This window comes from Triticum dicoccoides, chromosome 6B, assembly GCF_002162155.2.
Source record: "Triticum dicoccoides isolate Atlit2015 ecotype Zavitan chromosome 6B, WEW_v2.0, whole genome shotgun sequence".
Lineage (NCBI taxonomy): Eukaryota > Viridiplantae > Streptophyta > Magnoliopsida > Poales > Poaceae > Triticum > Triticum dicoccoides.
The window spans coordinates 41,844,864-41,861,879 of NC_041391.1; the positions used below are offsets into that span (position 1 = coordinate 41,844,864).

Consider the following 17,016-nt stretch of genomic DNA (forward strand, 5'->3'; position numbering starts at 1 on the left):
TATATAGCCGAGATTGAGCGTGGATTTTATATACTCCCATGTAGCTACATCTTCTATCTGGACCATTGAGCTTTACATCAAGATGTGTGCTCTCTCACTATTGAAACTTCACTCTTTTGTTTCTACCATGCTAGACAACATTTGAAGTTGAAACTTTGCAAGTCAACAACACATAAATATAACATTGTGGAGAAAATGTCACATTTTGTTGTGCCACAAAAATATCTATATTTAAATAATTTAATATAATATTTGACATTTTTGAAGCACCCAAAAAACCAGAAAACATTTATGGACATTGTAGTACTCATGTGGAGTTGACATGCAGCATTTTGATTTCAAATGTTTTTCCTTTTGGAAGAAACAGAAAAGAGGAATTTATATGCACTGATCTCAATACAAACATGGACAGCCTAGGTAGAGGGTGAATCTGTCATGTAGAACATTCACAACTTTCCCCCAAGATTGTTGATAAACTGAATAATTTTGATATTGTAGAAAGTCTGCCTCCAAGATAGGTAATATATGTTTGTATTGGTTGTAGGCCAAATTTACATGGCATGACCACAATTCATCTCATTGGGTCCAATTAATGACTAACTTTCCAAGCATGATAAATGCTACTGCACACGGTGGATTTGTTAAGTCACGGGAACATTATCCTAACCCAGTGTATAAAATCGTTGATTGTTTTTGAAGGATTAATATATATTTCTACATATTATTGTAACAGGTTCCCACTTTATGCATGGTAGAGACATGTCAAAATAATTGGCCAAGCTCTTCTGCATGTATATTTAATAAATAAAAAAGTAGGGAACTGCTTCATGCATGTTGCGACCACCTGTATTCAAGGAAATATGGTTTCAGCACGTTTAGAAAATGAAATGTTGTTGTTACCAATATAAAAGCACCCAAGGGACAGATCCAACTATTCTTGACTATTAAACCATGTCAATCCAACGGTCTAGATTGCTACAATATGGTGAGCGCTCAACACGTTAAGCGTGTAATTACTATCATACCAAATATCAACATCAACAACATCATATGATTAATGCATAAATAATATCATACCTATGCAAATAGGTTCATATCAAAAATCTACATCAATAATAATCACATAATTAAGATTTAAATAATATCCTACCTAATATACGTGTACAACTAATATACTACCTAATATACACATTTACTATTAGTTTATACAAAACTGACAAGAGCCCATGTAAACAAGAACTGAAGGTTTTTAGTTTACTGTTGCAGGTCGCCAACTTCCGAAGCAAGCATGAATGCCTTGAAGCAAAACATGAACTTGGGTAAATACCCTTAGAATATTAGTTTTTCTTTATATTTGCAGGGGACCTTATTTTTGAGTTGGTGCAGGGGACCTTTTCAATATTAGTGCATCATCTAATTAAATCAATTGGTCATCGTAAGTACTAATTTCTTGTTACATTACTGGATGGCAGAGCACCGATGCAGAATATCATTTTCTACCGCCAGGTCCCCGGTGCCATTGGACATCTTCTCCTGCTCCTTGTCGCCTTTGTCCACCGAAGACGAGCTCCTCCTCACAGATGGTGTGTCCTACAACTACAATGGCTGTCCCATCCCTCCTGCGGCACTGAAGACCCTTCTCAAGAACCCCAAGGTGGCAAGCGAGAGCGAGGCCACTGATGCGGACATCGATGCCGGCCATGTTTCTGGCATCTTCTTTGTCTCCGAGAGAGACGACGACCTAGAGACATTGTACATCGCCTTGCGCTTCAATGCCGACGGCAAAGTCAAGATCTTTTCCCTTGCCGACATCTTCGGTACTGCCGACTTCAGTGGCATTCGCCTTGAGAACAGTTGTTCCATTGGCGGCGGCTACAGTATGGGGTCTCGAACCATCGACCACTCTCTCATCTATGTCTCCACAAAGGAGCCGGTACATAAACGCCACAGCCCTGGGACGGCTGTGTACAAAACTAATCTTAGAACAGGCAAGACGGAGCGGCTCACCCCACGAGGTATATATAGTACAGTATATGCTTCATGCGTTGATTGATCCATGAGCTAGCCCTTGGCATTCCCATTAATTACCTACTTGCACCATATACGCTCCACATGTGCAGGGATGTTTGATTTGAGCCCAGCCGTGTCCCCATCGGGGAAGAAGGTGGCAGTGGCGTCATTTCGATGGAATAGATGGGATGGCGAGGTCGAGAAACTGGAGACTGACATCTGCGTGATGAACGTGGATAGGGAGGAGTGTCGTGGCCTTGGGCGCAGCCTAATCATCAGGGACGGTGGATGGCCATCCTGGGGTAGCGACAACATCATTTTCTTCCATCGAGGCGTCAAAAAATTCTCCGAGGGCATGGGTGAAACATCTTGGGCCGTCTTCCGGTACAACATCAGCACCAAGGAGACCATGCTGGTGACTCCACATGGGTTGGACGCGGTGACTCCGGCTGCCATCAGCGACACTAAGGTGGCGGTGGCAACCATCCGCCAGGAGCCCCTGATTGGCGATGCCAGCGTGGATGTGCAGTACCGGCACATCGAGATTTTCGACACGAGTACGGCCGAGCTGCCGCCGGTGTGCATCACCCAAGCGATGAGGCCAAAATGCGACCACTACAACCCCTTCGTGCTGGACGGTGGGGGCCTCATTGGATACCATCGCTGCGTGAGTGATCAACTGCAACATGGAGACCGCACCCATCGGAATTTGTTTCAGCCGGAGTCTCCGGTGAATGACGTCGGCTTGCATTGTTTGTCTGTCATCTCCCCCGGCCGATACACGCTTGCATTCATCAACAATGAATTCAATGAGGTGTGTGTCGCCGATAGCCAAGGGTTGCGCCTCATATACAAGAAAAGGGGCCTGAATAGCATTTTAGCCGCTGTGTGGAACCAGAACCCTATGAATGACACCCTGTACATCTGCGTCGGCACATCCTTCAGCACCGACATCGACATGCCACTGGAGATCTACTGTATCATGAACGCCTCTGCTCAACCGAGGTATCTAAAAGTCAGCAGGTTAACTAACGGAGAGTTCAACAACGCGTTCCCGTCGAGCAAACCGCAGGGAAACAAATTAGTCTTCCGGTCGACAAGAGATGGGGGCAAGAAGAAGCACAAGAACCTGTACATAATGGAGGACGCATCGTGTGGGGAATATGGAGAAGGCACAATGACGCGGTTGACGATGGGGCCATGGACAGACACGCACTGCATGTGGTCCCCGCAAGGGGACTGGATAGTCTTCTCGTCGACGTGCGACAAGCCCTACGACGCCGCCAAGGTGGATAACAGCCTGGACCCGGGGCACTTCTCCGTGTTCCTAGTGAATCTGCAGGACCCAATGGTGGTGATCAGGGTGATGAACAGTGACGGTCACATACACCGCCCAGTGTTCAGTCCGGACATGAGGAGTATCGCTGTGACGGCGGACCTCGCAGCAGTGTCCGTTGAACCGATATCGCTGCCCAGGTACTCACACCCACTGCGTTCCTACGGCAACATTTCCGTGGTGGACATCGACACAAAGGATCTGATGGAGAAAAAATACATCAAAGGACCCAGGTATTTACACCCAATGTGTTCCAATGTCTTCGTGGTGGACATGGAGCCAGAGAATCTGACGAAGACCGAACACCTAGGACCCAGGCCAGGGGCTAGGAAATATTTTCTGCTGCCTACCGCGCTCTATTGATTTTGGAGGAAATTGACAATTTATAACTAAGTTCGCTGCAGTGTGATAATCACAACAAAGTCGATCTACTTTTGATAAAACTAGCACTTAAGAGGGCATCCTCTTTGTTTTGTCTCAGGTGTTCGCAATTTTCTTTATATTTTCATAAACAATATTATTTAATTATGGCATTGTAAAATACTCCCTTTAGTACAAAGTTGAGTCATCTATTTTGGAACGGAGGGAGTATATTTCTATACTCGTCGAAATTTATGCTAAAGAGAATGGACATGACACTTTTTTTATCTTTAATTTAGTTTATATTTAAGGTGATATCTATATAACCTACTAATAAAGGGAGGTGTGTTTCGCCGATTTTATGGTTCGTCCACCGCCGAAACAAAAAGGAAACCGTTTCAGATTTTTTTCTATCGCGGTGGTACTAAAATTTTGTGCATACATCCGCTAGAAAATATGTCGCCTCCCTATGTTTCGCTCGAAAAAACAGGCAACGTCCAGAGTGCCCCACGTAAGCATGCTCCGCATGTGCCCCACAACCGGCTGGGCCTCATCGTACTCTCTACGGCCCGCCTGGATCTCCGGTTGGTGCCCCACCGAAGTGGTAAAACTTACGGGGAGAAGGGGGATTCGAAACGAAAGTGATGCCCTTCTCAGATCAAGATCAGATGAGCTCAGGTTAACAGTAAAAATCCAAAAAAAATCTGGATTTATTTGTGACAAACTTTGAAAAATATTTTCAGTGCTTGCAAAGTTCCTCATGAAATGACATTTGTAGAAGTTGTGGCCAAAGACAAAATCAATGTTCCAAAAAAGTTAATTTTGAAGTGCAGTTTTTTTCACGGTTACCGCGAATATCATTTTAGGATGCAATTCATTAGAAACATGTGTCAAATGTTGCCACAAAAACGTGTTAGAATTATTATTTTTTCAAATTTTTTTTGTTCGTCCGAGTTCATATGAGCTTAAGCTGAGTTAATCTCACTAGTAGAAAAGGGGGCGATGGTCCAGGCCGGGTCAGCCCATTAGTCCCGGTTCAATCCAGAACCGGGACCAATGGGGCATTGGACCCGGTTCGTGAGCCCCGGGGGCCGGCCGGGCCACGTGGGCCATTGGTCCCGGTTCGGCTGGACCTATTGGTTCCGGTTGGTGGGACGAACCGGGACAATATGCATCGCTCCTGGCCCACCACCATTGGTCCCGGTTGGTGGCTTGAACCGGGACCAAAGGCTGCCCTTTAGTCCCGGTTCGTGGCATGAACCGGGACCAATTAGTTGCCTATATCTACCCCGCGAGCAGAGCACTCCCAGTGCTCTGTTTTTCGTGGCCGGCGAGGGGAGAGCTTTGTGGTGCTCTAGCTGACCTCCTATGCACACGAGGTGTTCGATGGAATGCCCGAGCCACACTACTTAAGCTTTCTCCTCTCAAGCTCCATTTTCCTCAATATTTATCTAGGTTTAGCGGTCCGTCACGTCTCGTCCCCGTCTTCACCGCCGTCGATCGCCCGCGCCGATCTCGTCGCTGGCACCACCGTGGTGAGCCTCTTGTTCTTATCTTCTTTCTGAAAGGAAAAAAAATTCTTACTTGTATATTTATACAGATACTTGTATAATTTTCTTACTTTTATTATTGCATCTTATATAGTGCGATAGTTTTGGTATCCGCCCCCGTCGGCCCTCGTCCTGTCTATGATTCGAATGTGGTATATATTATCTTTTCATAACTATTGGTTCATTTATTGTTTATGACAATTATGCCGACCAACGTGACATTGATTTTATTTATCTAGGAGGTTGTTGAACCGGAAATTCCAACCGACCCTATTGTCGAGAGGTTAAATTTAGTTGAAGAAGAAAACAATTTGTTGAAGGAAAAAATTAGAAAAATTGAGGAGGAGAAGATGATATTGGAGTTGCATGTTGCGGATGTCGTCGATGATCACAAGATCAAGATGGATGCAATGCGCTTGAAGATTAGAAAGATTAAAAAATATGCCATTCATACCGAGGCTTGGTATCATTATGCCGTTGGATCAGTTGTTACATTGGTTGCGATTATGATCGCATTTGTTTTTGCATTGAAATATTTTACATAGTGTCAGTGTATGGTTTAATTAATTTAGATGCTCTGCAGAGCTTTATGTTGTTAGATGAAAAATATGTATGCACTTTGGTTTTAATGTGATGATGAACTTCTATTAATTTGGTCACTTAATTATCTATTCATGATGTTCTGTATTGATTTTTGACACACTTAATTATATATAATACACGCAGATGAACCGGCAATGGATATACGGTTCAAGACACACCTCCGAATAGATAAGGGCGTGCATGATTTTCTCGAAGTGGCTGAGGCAAACAAGCAGAATGGTTTTATGTGTTGTCCATGCCCTATATGTGGGAATACGAAGTCTTACTCTGATAGGAAAATCCTCCACACCCACCTGCTTTACAAGGGTTTCATGCCACACTATAATGTTTGGACGAGGTACGGAGAAATAGGGGTTATGATGGAAGACGGCGAAGAAGAAGAGTACGATGACAACTATGTGCCCCCTGAATATGGTGATGCTACTGAACATCAAGAGGAACCAGACGATGTGCACGATGATGCTGCAACGGAAGAAGCTGCTGAAGATCAAGAGGAACCAGACGATGTGCCTGATGATGATGATCTCCGCCGGGTCATTGTCGATGCAAGGACGCAATGCGAAAGTCAAAAGGAGAAGCTGAAGTTCGATCGCATGTTAGAGGACCACAAAAAAGGGTTGTACCCCAATTGCGAAGATGGCAACACAAAGCTCGGTACCGTACTGGAATTGCTGCAATGGAAGGCAGAGAATGCTGTGCCTGACAAAGGATTTGAGAAGCTACTGAAAATATTGAAGAAGAAGCTTCCAAAGGATAACGAATTGCCCGACAGTACATACGCAGCAAAGAAGGTCGTATGCCCTCTAGGATTGGAGGTGCAGAAGATACATGCATGCCCTAATGACTGCATCCTCTCCCGCGGTGCGTACAAGGATCTGAACGCATGCCCGGTATGCGGTGCATTACGGTATAAGATCAGACGAGATGACCCTGGTGATGTTGACGGTGAGCCCCCCAGGAAGAGGGTTCCTGCGAAGGTGATGTGGTATGCTCCTATAATACCACGGTTGAAACGTCTTTTCAGAAACAGAGAGCATGCCAAGTTGATGCGATGGCACAGTGAGGACCGTAAGAAAGAGGGGAAGTTGAGAGCACCCGCTGACGGGTCGCAGTGGAGAAAAATCGAGAGAAAGTACTGGAATGAGTTTGCAAGTGAGCCAAGGAACGTATGGTTTGCTTTAAGCGCGGATGGCATTAATCCTTTCGGGGAGCAGAGCAGCAATCACAGCACCTGGCCCGTGACTCTATGTATGTATAACCTTCCTCCTTGGATGTGCATGAAGCGGAAGTTCATTATGATGCCAGTTCTCATCCAAGGCCCTAAGCAACCCGGCAACGACATTGATGTGTACCTAAAGCCATTAGTTGAAGAACTTTAACAGATGTGGAATGGAAACGGTATACGTACGTGGGATGAGCACAAACAGGAGGAATTTAACCTAAAGGCGTTGCTGTTCGTGACCATCAATGATTGGCCCACTCTCAGTAACCTTTTAGGACAGACAAACAAGGGATACCATGCATGCACGCACTGTTTACTTGACACCGATAATATATACCTGACAAGCTGCAGGAAGAATGTGTACGTGGGCGATCGCCCATTTCTTCCGACCAACCATCAATGTCGAAAGAAAGGCAAGCATTTCAAAGACAAGGCAGATCACCGGAAGAAGCCCGCCATGCGTACCGGTGATCACGTACTTGCTATGGTCAATAATTTACACGTAATCTTTGGAAAGGGTCCCGGCGGACTAGCTGTTTCGAGTGACGCTGGGGGACACGCACCCATGTGGAAGAAGAAATCTATATTTTGGGACCTATCCTACTGGAAAGACCTAGAGGTCCGCTCTTTGATCAACGTGATGCACGTGACGAAGAACCTTTGCGTGAACCTGCTAGGCTTCTTGGGCGTGTATGGGAAGACAAAAGATACCGCTGAGGCACGGGAGGACCTACAACGTTTGCACGAAAAAGATGGCATGCCTCCAAAGCAGTATGAAGGTCCTGCCAGCTATGCTCTTACCAAAGAAGAGAAGGAAATCTTCTTTGAATGCCTGCTTAGTATGAAGGTCCCGACTGGCTTCTCATCTAATATAAAAGGAATAATAAATATGGCAGAGAAAAAGTTTCAGAACCTAAAGTCTCATGACTGCCACGTGATTATGACGCAACTGCTTCCGGTTGCATTGAGGGGGCTTCTACCGGAAAACGTCCGTTTAGCCATTGTGAAGCTATGTGCATTCCTCAATGCAATCTCTCAGAAGGTGATCGATCCAGAAATCATACCAAGGCTAAGGAGTGATGTGGTGCAATGTCTTGTCAGTTTCGAGCTGGTGTTCCCACCATCCTTCTTCAATATCATGACGCACGTCCTAGTTCATCTAGTTGACGAGATTGTCATTCTGGGCCCCGTATTTCTACACAATATGTACCCCTTTCAGAGGTTCATGGGAGTCCTAAAGAAATATGTCCGTAGCCGCGCTAGGCCAGAAGGAAGCATCTCCATGGGCCATCAAACAGAGGATGTCATCGGGTTTTGTGTTGACTTCATTCCTGGCCTTAAGAAGATAGGTCTCCCTAAATCGCGGTATGAGGGGAGACTGACTGGAAAAGGCACGCTTGGAAGGGACTCAATAATATGCAGGGACGGATATTCTTGGTCTCAAGCACACTACACAGTTCTAAAGAACTCTACCTTGGTGACCCCGTATGTCGATGAACACAAGAACAGTCTGCGCTCCAAACACCCGGAGCAGTGTGACGACTGGATTACATGTGAACACATCAGGACTTTCAGCAGTTGGTTGGAAGCACGTATCAGAGGTGACAATACTGTTTGTGATGAGCTGTACTTGTTGTCCAGGGGACCATCTTTGACTGTATTGATTTGGAAAGGATACCAGATAAACGGGAATACATTTTACATGATTGACCAAGATCAAAAGAGCACCAACCAAAACAGCGGTGTCCGCTTTGATGCAACAACCGAGAGGGGAAATGACACATATTATGGTTACATAGTGGACATATGGGAACTTGACTACGGACATGATTTTAAGGTCCCTTTGTTTAAGTGCAAATGGGTCAATCTGTTAGGAGGCGGGGTACAGGTAGACCCACGGAATGACAACAGTGGATCTGAAAAATCTTGGGTACACTGACTCCCATGCCAACTTTGTAACTGACGAGTATGATACCATTGTCGGTTTTGTACATGCACATGCTATGTGGGTCAATTTATGATATCATGCCAACTTTCAACTTTTTCAGAGTTCATTTGTAATGCTTTAATGTCTTATGGTTCGGCCCGTGTAATAATTAAAAATCGCAACAATAAGTATTTTGTTGTAAGTAGAAACAAAATAAAATAAATAAAACAAGAAAGAAAAAAACAAAAAAGTGCTTTCAAATTTGAAAACTAATGGCACTAACACAAAGTTTATAATTTTCCTAAAACTATAAGAAAAAAACAAAAGAAAATAAATAATGCAGAAAATAAAACAAAAAAACAACAATAAGTATTTTGTTGTAAGTAGAAACAAAATAAAATAAATAAAGCAAGAAAGAAAACAAAAAAAACAAAAAAAGTGTTTTCAAATTTGAAAACTAATGGCACTAACAGAAAGTTTATAATTTTCCTAAAACTAAAAGTAAAAACAATTAAAAAATAAAGCAAAAAACAAAAAAAATGCAAAAAACAAAACAAAAAAACTGGGAAAAAATAAATATAGTAACAATAAGTAAAGAAAACAAAAAACCAAAAAAAATGCCTCCTACTGGGTCCCCACGGCCTGAATACGACATGAAACCCTACTATGGGCCAGGATTCAGGCCCGCAGTAGGCCCAGAAGGCCCGTCAGGCAAAACAATAGCAAGTAGGCCCGAAAGCCTGCGGTGGAGAGGAGCTCGAGAGGGGTGCGGCAGTGGGGCTTCTAAACCACTGCGCGCCCCTCTCAACTAGCGAGGTGGGACTAAACTTTGGCCCCGAGGCGGGCAGCACAGGGGCCTTTGGTCCCGGTTGATGGCACCAACCAGGACTAAAGGGGGAGGCATTAGTCCCGGTTGGTGCAACCAACCGGTACCAAAGGCCGCCGGTTCCCGCCCTTTGGACTGCCGAAAAAGACGATTTTGGTCCCGGTTGGTGGCACCAACCGGGACTAAAGGGTGCATTAGTCCCGGTTGGTGCCACCAATCGGGACTAAAGGGTTTCCTATATAAGCAACACTTAGCAGTTTCCGGTCAAATCGCCCACTTCTCCCCCGACGCCCCCTGCTCCTCCTCGTCGCCATCGCCGCCCGACGCCACTGCTCCACCTTGCCGTCGCCGCCGCCACCGACGCCGTCAGGCTGCTCGCCTGAGCCGTCGCCGCCGCCCCCTGTGAGCACAGCCTGCTCCTGCGCCCCTCCCGTCCCGCGCCCCTGCGCGGCCACCGCGCGCCGCCCCTGTCCCTGCGCGGCCGCCGCGCCGCCGCCCCTGCCCTGCGCGGCCGCCGCGCGCCGCCCCGCCGCCCCTGCAATTTCCATAGTAATTTTTTTGCATTTTTTTGTGTATATGTGTTTGTATGTGTATATATATGTGTGTACATGTTCATGGTATTTTTTTCATAAGTGTATTTTTTTTCATTGCATTTTTTTCATATATATAATGTATATATGTATGTGGTAGCTATATATATATATGATGAATGGATGTGGCTATATATATATGTATGTATGAATATAATGTTCATAGCATTTTTTTGTTTATATATGTTTTTTCATATATGTATTAATTTTTTATTTAGGTTGTTAGTAGATATCGATTTTAGGTTAGTGCATTTTAGGTTAGTGTAGAGGAGAAAGTAAAATAAGGAAAAGGAAGAAAAGAGGAAGAAGAGGAGAGGAAGAAGAGGAGAAATAAATAAGAAGAGGAAAAAAGAAGAAAAAGAAGAGGAGAAGAAGAAAGGAATAGAGGAGAAGAAGAAAAAATAGAATTAAAAATAGAAAAAATTCTATTTTTTCTTCTTCTCCTCTATTCCTTTCTTCTTCTCCTCTTTTTTCCCTTCTTCTTCTTCCTTCTTCCTTCTTCCTCTTTTCTTCCTTTTCCTTAATTATTTTCCTTTCTCGTCGTTGTCGCGTCGTTGTCGATATAACCCCCTCGAGATAACTTCGACATGAGGGGCGGTCGATATATATACCCCCTCTCGACCGTGATAACTTATACAACGGCAGCACCTCCCCTCGGCCCTCTCGCTCGACCAAAACTCTCGAGGACACCCAAACCCTAGAGAGAAAACGATGTTGGTCTCCTACCCACTCCCGCCGCGCCCCTATACAACAAATTAACTCTCTTGAGGCCACCCAAATTTACCAAGTTAAAAGAGCATTGTCGTCGAGGCCACCCCAAACCCTTGAAGCGTTGTTGTGTCGAGGCGACCCCAAACCCTACAGAAGCAGCGTCGAGGCCACTAACATGATTCCTTATTGTGATTAGCTAGCTAGTTCTACGTTTGCCACTAATATATATATATATATATATATATATATATATATATATATATATATATATATATATATATATCCATCTGTACCATGTTTGAATAATAATTGACATGTTGTAAATATTTGCAGAAACTATGGAGCACTCCCGAGATGAAGAAACAGAAGCGATATTGGGGGACATAATCGCAAATGGAAGGGATGAAGTTGCGTCATTTCTCCTCGACACCGTTGGTCAGCTGGAAGAACTGGGTGAAGAAGAGGGCTATGTTCATGATGGCTTCGGCCCATTAATGCCGGTACAAGAAGAGGACTATGTTCATGATGGCTCCGGTGACACAATGAAGGTACAAGAAGGAGTCTGTGCTGACTGCTCCGGTGACCGAACCGAGCCCGGCCAGGTATATATATATTAGTTAAGCCCGTGCTGACTAGTTAATTGATGCTTCCATTGTTTTGGTATATGTACACATATTAATTACTCTCGTCTTTCTTCCTTAAAATTTCTAGCCCTCCGGATCGAGCACAACTTCGGTACGGAGACGAGGCCCGAAGAAAAAGTTGAGCTCAGATGAAAAGTTTGAGATCATAGAAATCGCGCCCGATGGCGAACCGATTGAACCCATCCGGACAAGGAAGGCATTTTCTGCTCAGTGCGGGGTTCTTGTTAGGGAGAAGATCCCGATCAGCATCCAGCAATGGTATAAGCCTAAGGAGGAAGACCCTAAGGTGTCTTATGTCAATGATATGCAGAAAGACTATCTTTGGACTGAGCTGAAGGCAAATTTCACCCTATCGCCAGAGGAGGATCCGGAGAAGCCAGTTAAAGAGCAATTAATCAAGTCTTGTGCTCTTAAGAAGATGGCAACCCTAATGAGGAGGTGGAGGAAAGAGCTGAACCAGTTTGTCGAAAACAAAGACACCAGAATTCATCGGTAAATATAAGAACATCAAAGATCACTGGCCCACATTTGTGGCCCACAAGACATCAGAAAAGAGTAAGAAGATGTCGGAGACAAACAAGAAAAATGTTGCGAAGAAGAAGCTTCACCATCGCACGGGGTCAGGTGGCTACCTCAAAGCCCGACCTAAGTGGTCCAAGGCTGAGCATGATCTGCTTGAAAAAGGGATCGAACCAGAGACTATGTACTGGCCAGACCGTTGCTGGACTTGGTTCTTCGGGGCTGGCGGAACCTTGGACCCTGTAACAGGGTTGTGCTAGTGGACGTCCGAGCAACTGGAAATACCAGTCAAGAACCTTCGACACTATATCGATGCAGCACAACGAGGGACGTTCCTTCCAAACAGGGAGAAGGATGAGCTCAGAATGGCCCTTGGGAATCCTGAGCACCCTGGACGGACACGAGGCACGCCAGGCTCCATTCCGTGGAAGGTTGGTTTTCTGGACGCAGGGGGTTACAAAACCCATGAGAGGAGGAAGAAACTGGAGCAGGACCAACTGCAGGCGCTGCACGAAAGGGTAATGGGGCTAGAGGATCGAGAAGAGGAACGTGAAGCAGCAGATCATAGCAAACGACCTGCCGAAGCTTCCCCCGAAGCTACCCCGCCATCTCAGCGGAGAAGCAGCGTGGCTTCCACCGAGCTGCTTCAGCCGGAGCATGTCTTGACGGCTCCTGCCAGCTATCCCGTAGATGGTATCACGGAGTCTCAAAATTGCCACATTATGGCGCGATGGATGAATTTGAAGGTCAAGGCGGCTGTTGGCCAAGTTTATCCTAGTGGACCCGGCACAACTTATCACTGCCAGCCGATTCCAGAAGGATATGCTAAAGTGATGGTGAATGAAATAACGGAGGGATTTGAGGACCTCCCGCTTGAGCATCCTACCGGTGAAGGGGAGACTAGGCTGGGTTGTGCTCTGAAGACTCCATGCCTATGGCGGAAGGAGCTCATCAACCTTCTGAACTGGACGCCTCCGCCTCCTCCTCCTCCTCCGGTGAGTCAGGGCACTCCGCCTCCTCCACCGCCTCCTCCTCCGGCGAGTGACGATCAGGGCATGCATGGCGGCACTCCGTCTCCTTCTCCGACGCGTGGCGGCACTTTGCCTCCTTCTCCGGCGCATGGCGGCACTCCGCCTCCTTCTCCGCCTGCGCCGGCGCTCCCGAGCAGCCAGCAGCCTCCTCCTTCTCCGCCTCGCCAGCAAGGGCGGAAGAGACCCGCCGCCGCCCCGGCTGCTCCGGCGCGTCATACTCCTTCTCCTCTGCCTCATAAGCAAGCACGAAAGAAGACAGACGCCGCAGCCGCTCCGTCTGCTCCGGCGTCTAGCAGCACAACCAGAGGCGGGAGGCAATACAAATACGGTCCATCTCTCAAGCCTCTAGAGAAGTTACCGTACGAGAGGTCCGAGGAGGAAAATGATACGATTGTGCAGACGCACGTGAAGGAGTTCTTTGAAGGGGTGAAAGCAAAGAGACATCCACCTCCGGAGGAGAAGGTAGATCCGGTGAAAGCAAAGCGCACTATCGATGCCCTGAGGAAACCACCAAAGTATCCGTCGAGAACCAACTATGAGCGCATTACTGAACAGACATATCTCCAAGCCCAGCGGCCAGGAACTACTGTCAGTGCTAAAAGGTCAAAAGAACGAGCAAAGGGGAAAAAATTGCCCAGGTCGGCGAACAAGCACAGCAATCGTGCCCCCGCTCAATGTGTCTAATGCTCCGTGGACGGTGGCCGGTTATTGCAATCTTGAAGATTACCTGCCTGACGATGCACTTCCTGATTTCTTGGAGGTGGATGAACACAGATACGAGTACGGGAAGCCTCTCGTCAAAGATGAAAAATCTCTGACAACAATGATGCGAAGATTCCATAATTGATACATGGAAACCTGCAGAGAATCTGAGGCTACGAATGCTTTGTATCTGCATATTAAAGAGGAGCACGATCTCGTTGCAAATGATCTGTTGACTGTTCCATTTGATGAGTTTTTCACGTTCTTCAATCAAAAGGCCCTCGATAAACTAATGGTCTTTTGCTACTGTCTGTAAGTATTATTTCTGTCATTAAGTCTATATATAGCTCGGCTCTTTCATTTCATGTATTTATAATTAATTATCCTCAATATATTATGCAGATTGAAGATCGCCGAGTGCAAAAAATAAAAAATTTATGATATTGGGTTCATTAACACAAATATCATAGATGAATTTTTTGTTAGAAAGGACATCAAAGAGGCCGAGGACAACGTGCTACAATCGTTGATCAAAAATCAAAACAAAGATACCATACTCTTTCCTTACAACGGCAAGTGAGTGTTACTGTCGTGTGCATATTCGGTTTCCCTTATTACTCGTGCGGGGTTATAGTAATGTAGTTGATGAGTTATGCATGCGTGTGCAGGTACCACTATATTCTTCTGGGGATTAATCTTGAGCGTGGACTAGTAACCGTCTTAGACTCAAGACGGAAAGATCGCAAATCCTATGCGGACATGACTGAAATGCTCAGCAGGTAAGTTCAATCGATCATTATCGCACCATATCGGCAACTTTTTGTTCATTTCCTGATATCTCAAGTAATAATAATTATTTTCTTTGTCTTGTAGGGTTTGGAAACAGTTCACCGCACAAGCTCCGGGACTGCCGAAGAAGCTGCCATATACATACCCGAAAGTAAGTACTACTGGCTAGCGAGTTGCGCGCATCTCCCGTTGATTCTATAGCTATACTTTCATCAATGCCATTTATAATGCTTCATTATCAGTTTGATTGACCTCTATTTCTCGTAAAGTGCTTGTGGCAGGAAGAAGGGAATGATTTCTGTGGATACTACGTATGCGAGTTCATCCACAACGCGACTTTGAAAAACAAGTGGGGCTACTCTCAAAGACAATATGAAGTGCGTAAGCAATAATATTCACAATTTCATTTTATTACACCATCATTTCTGTTGAGTTTCATTCATATATATGTATTAATTAACCCCCTTCTTCAAATTAGACGTGGCAGATGCGGAATGAACTCCTAGAACCAGATCGCATGAAAGGAATTCAATAGGAATTGGCGGGATTCTTTCTTGACCACATCATCAATAAAGCCGGAGAATACCATGTGGAAATTGATTTCAATTGCTAGGGGATTGTAATTAAGAGATCTTATACATATTGTACATGTATGTAGCCAGTAGCGTCAGATACATGATATACAAAAACTTGTTGTTCGACCAATCTCTCGGAGAAGGAGAGGTCGATCGATCACTTCTCTCGGTATGCATGACGAACTTCTGTACTGAATGGTTCTCTCGATCACTTATGTATATATAGTACGTAGCGTCGACCAAGCACGGACATAAGAGAGGACACTTCTCTCTATTAATTAGCTAGCTAACACAATATATGAAACACCTAAATTAACCTCCCAAAACCCCCAAACCCCCTCCCCTCCTTTCAAAAAAAAAATAACAAAAACCCCAGCCACTGGAATGCTAACGCGTGGATGCCTTTTGGTCCCGGTTGGAGCCACCAACCAGGACCAAAGGCCCCCTGACTGGGCTCGGCGCACAGGGCCACGTGGAGGCACATTGGTCCCGGTTCGTGTTTGAACCGGGACTAATGGGTGGAGGTATTAGTAACGACCTATTAGTCCCGGTTCATGAACTGGGACTAAAGGCCCGTACGAACCGGGACTATTAGGTGTTTTTCTACTAGTGTCTGCATCCAATTCAAAACCAAGACCTCCTCTTACAAGGGTGATGTAGCGTAACAACCAACTGAGACAACTAATTTTGGTGACCAGACACAAGTTGTATTATATTTCTATGATTTGAAACAGGTAATTAAACAGGATTGCGACTTGGCATGCCCTCTAGCTGTTGGGCCTGCTTCAACAGTGCACGTGCACCATCAGCATGCAACAAAAATAGAATTCCCACCCTGCCTTATTAATGGGTGGGGATATTTGGTTTTGAATAGTCTCATATGTCCTCCTTAATTGGTTCTCACCTATTTACAGTACTAGTAAGCTTGCACGTGCAACGCACGTTTTGACGGATTTACAATCAGACGTGAGAAATCACATGCATAGAAAAACAATTTGATAGCAGTAAGAATACTACAAATCAACATATAATATGAATGAGCTTTAAGAAATGCTATAACTTACAATTATATGCATCAAGCAACAACACAAGTAATTATCTCAGTATTCATGATAAGCTTATGCGGTTCTCATGGATGTTGTCTTCAGCTTCATTCTTGATGTACTCATGGAAGTACACCAAAAATTGTGTTTTGAGAATCAACATCCATGCTCTGTATTTGGCACTATACATACTAAGATAGTTTTGATCAAAGGAGTCAGCAAGCATCATGACCATCATCGTGCACAGAATTATACATGGCCAAGACATATTAGTGTAATAAATCTGCCATGTTAACTTATTGACATGTCCTAGGTGCTTATAAATAATAATTATGTGACCCAATAAGCTCACCTCTGCCACTCTTCGGATTACATAAGGCTCAGCCACTAAGAACTACAATTTCAGGAAAGAGTGTAACTACTTGCAATCTAGAAGCAACAGCAAATATATTAGATATTGTTGCTTGCATATTATTTCTTGTCCATGGTCATGTACATGAAAGGGTTTCTAGCACACGCTTTATCGCATCCACTGAACTATGTCCTGGACTTGGTCTATATATTAAATCATTTCAACT

At 45.0% G+C, this 17,016-nt stretch overlaps 1 protein-coding gene across 1 annotated transcript; it reads left to right on the plus strand.

The window, feature by feature from the left end:
- Positions 1–1,465: 1,465 nt before the first annotated feature.
- On the plus strand, positions 1,466–3,709 carry LOC119320672. The gene is made up of 2 exons (XM_037594663.1): positions 1,466–2,015; positions 2,121–3,709. The coding sequence occupies exons 1-2, from the start codon at positions 1,466–1,468 to the stop codon at positions 3,707–3,709; spliced, it is 2,139 nt and encodes a 712-aa protein (XP_037450560.1).
- The last annotated feature ends 13,307 nt before the right edge of the window (positions 3,710–17,016 follow it).

Excerpts from the sequence above, each read along its gene's own strand:
- LOC119320672 (XM_037594663.1), top strand. The coding sequence starts at position 1,466 with ATGGCAGAGCACCGATGCAGAATATCATTTTCTACCGCCAGGTCCCCG. Across the intron at positions 2,016-2,120 it reads GGAGCGGCTCACCCCACGAG|GGATGTTTGATTTGAGCCCA; the intron begins GTATATATAGTA and ends CCACATGTGCAG.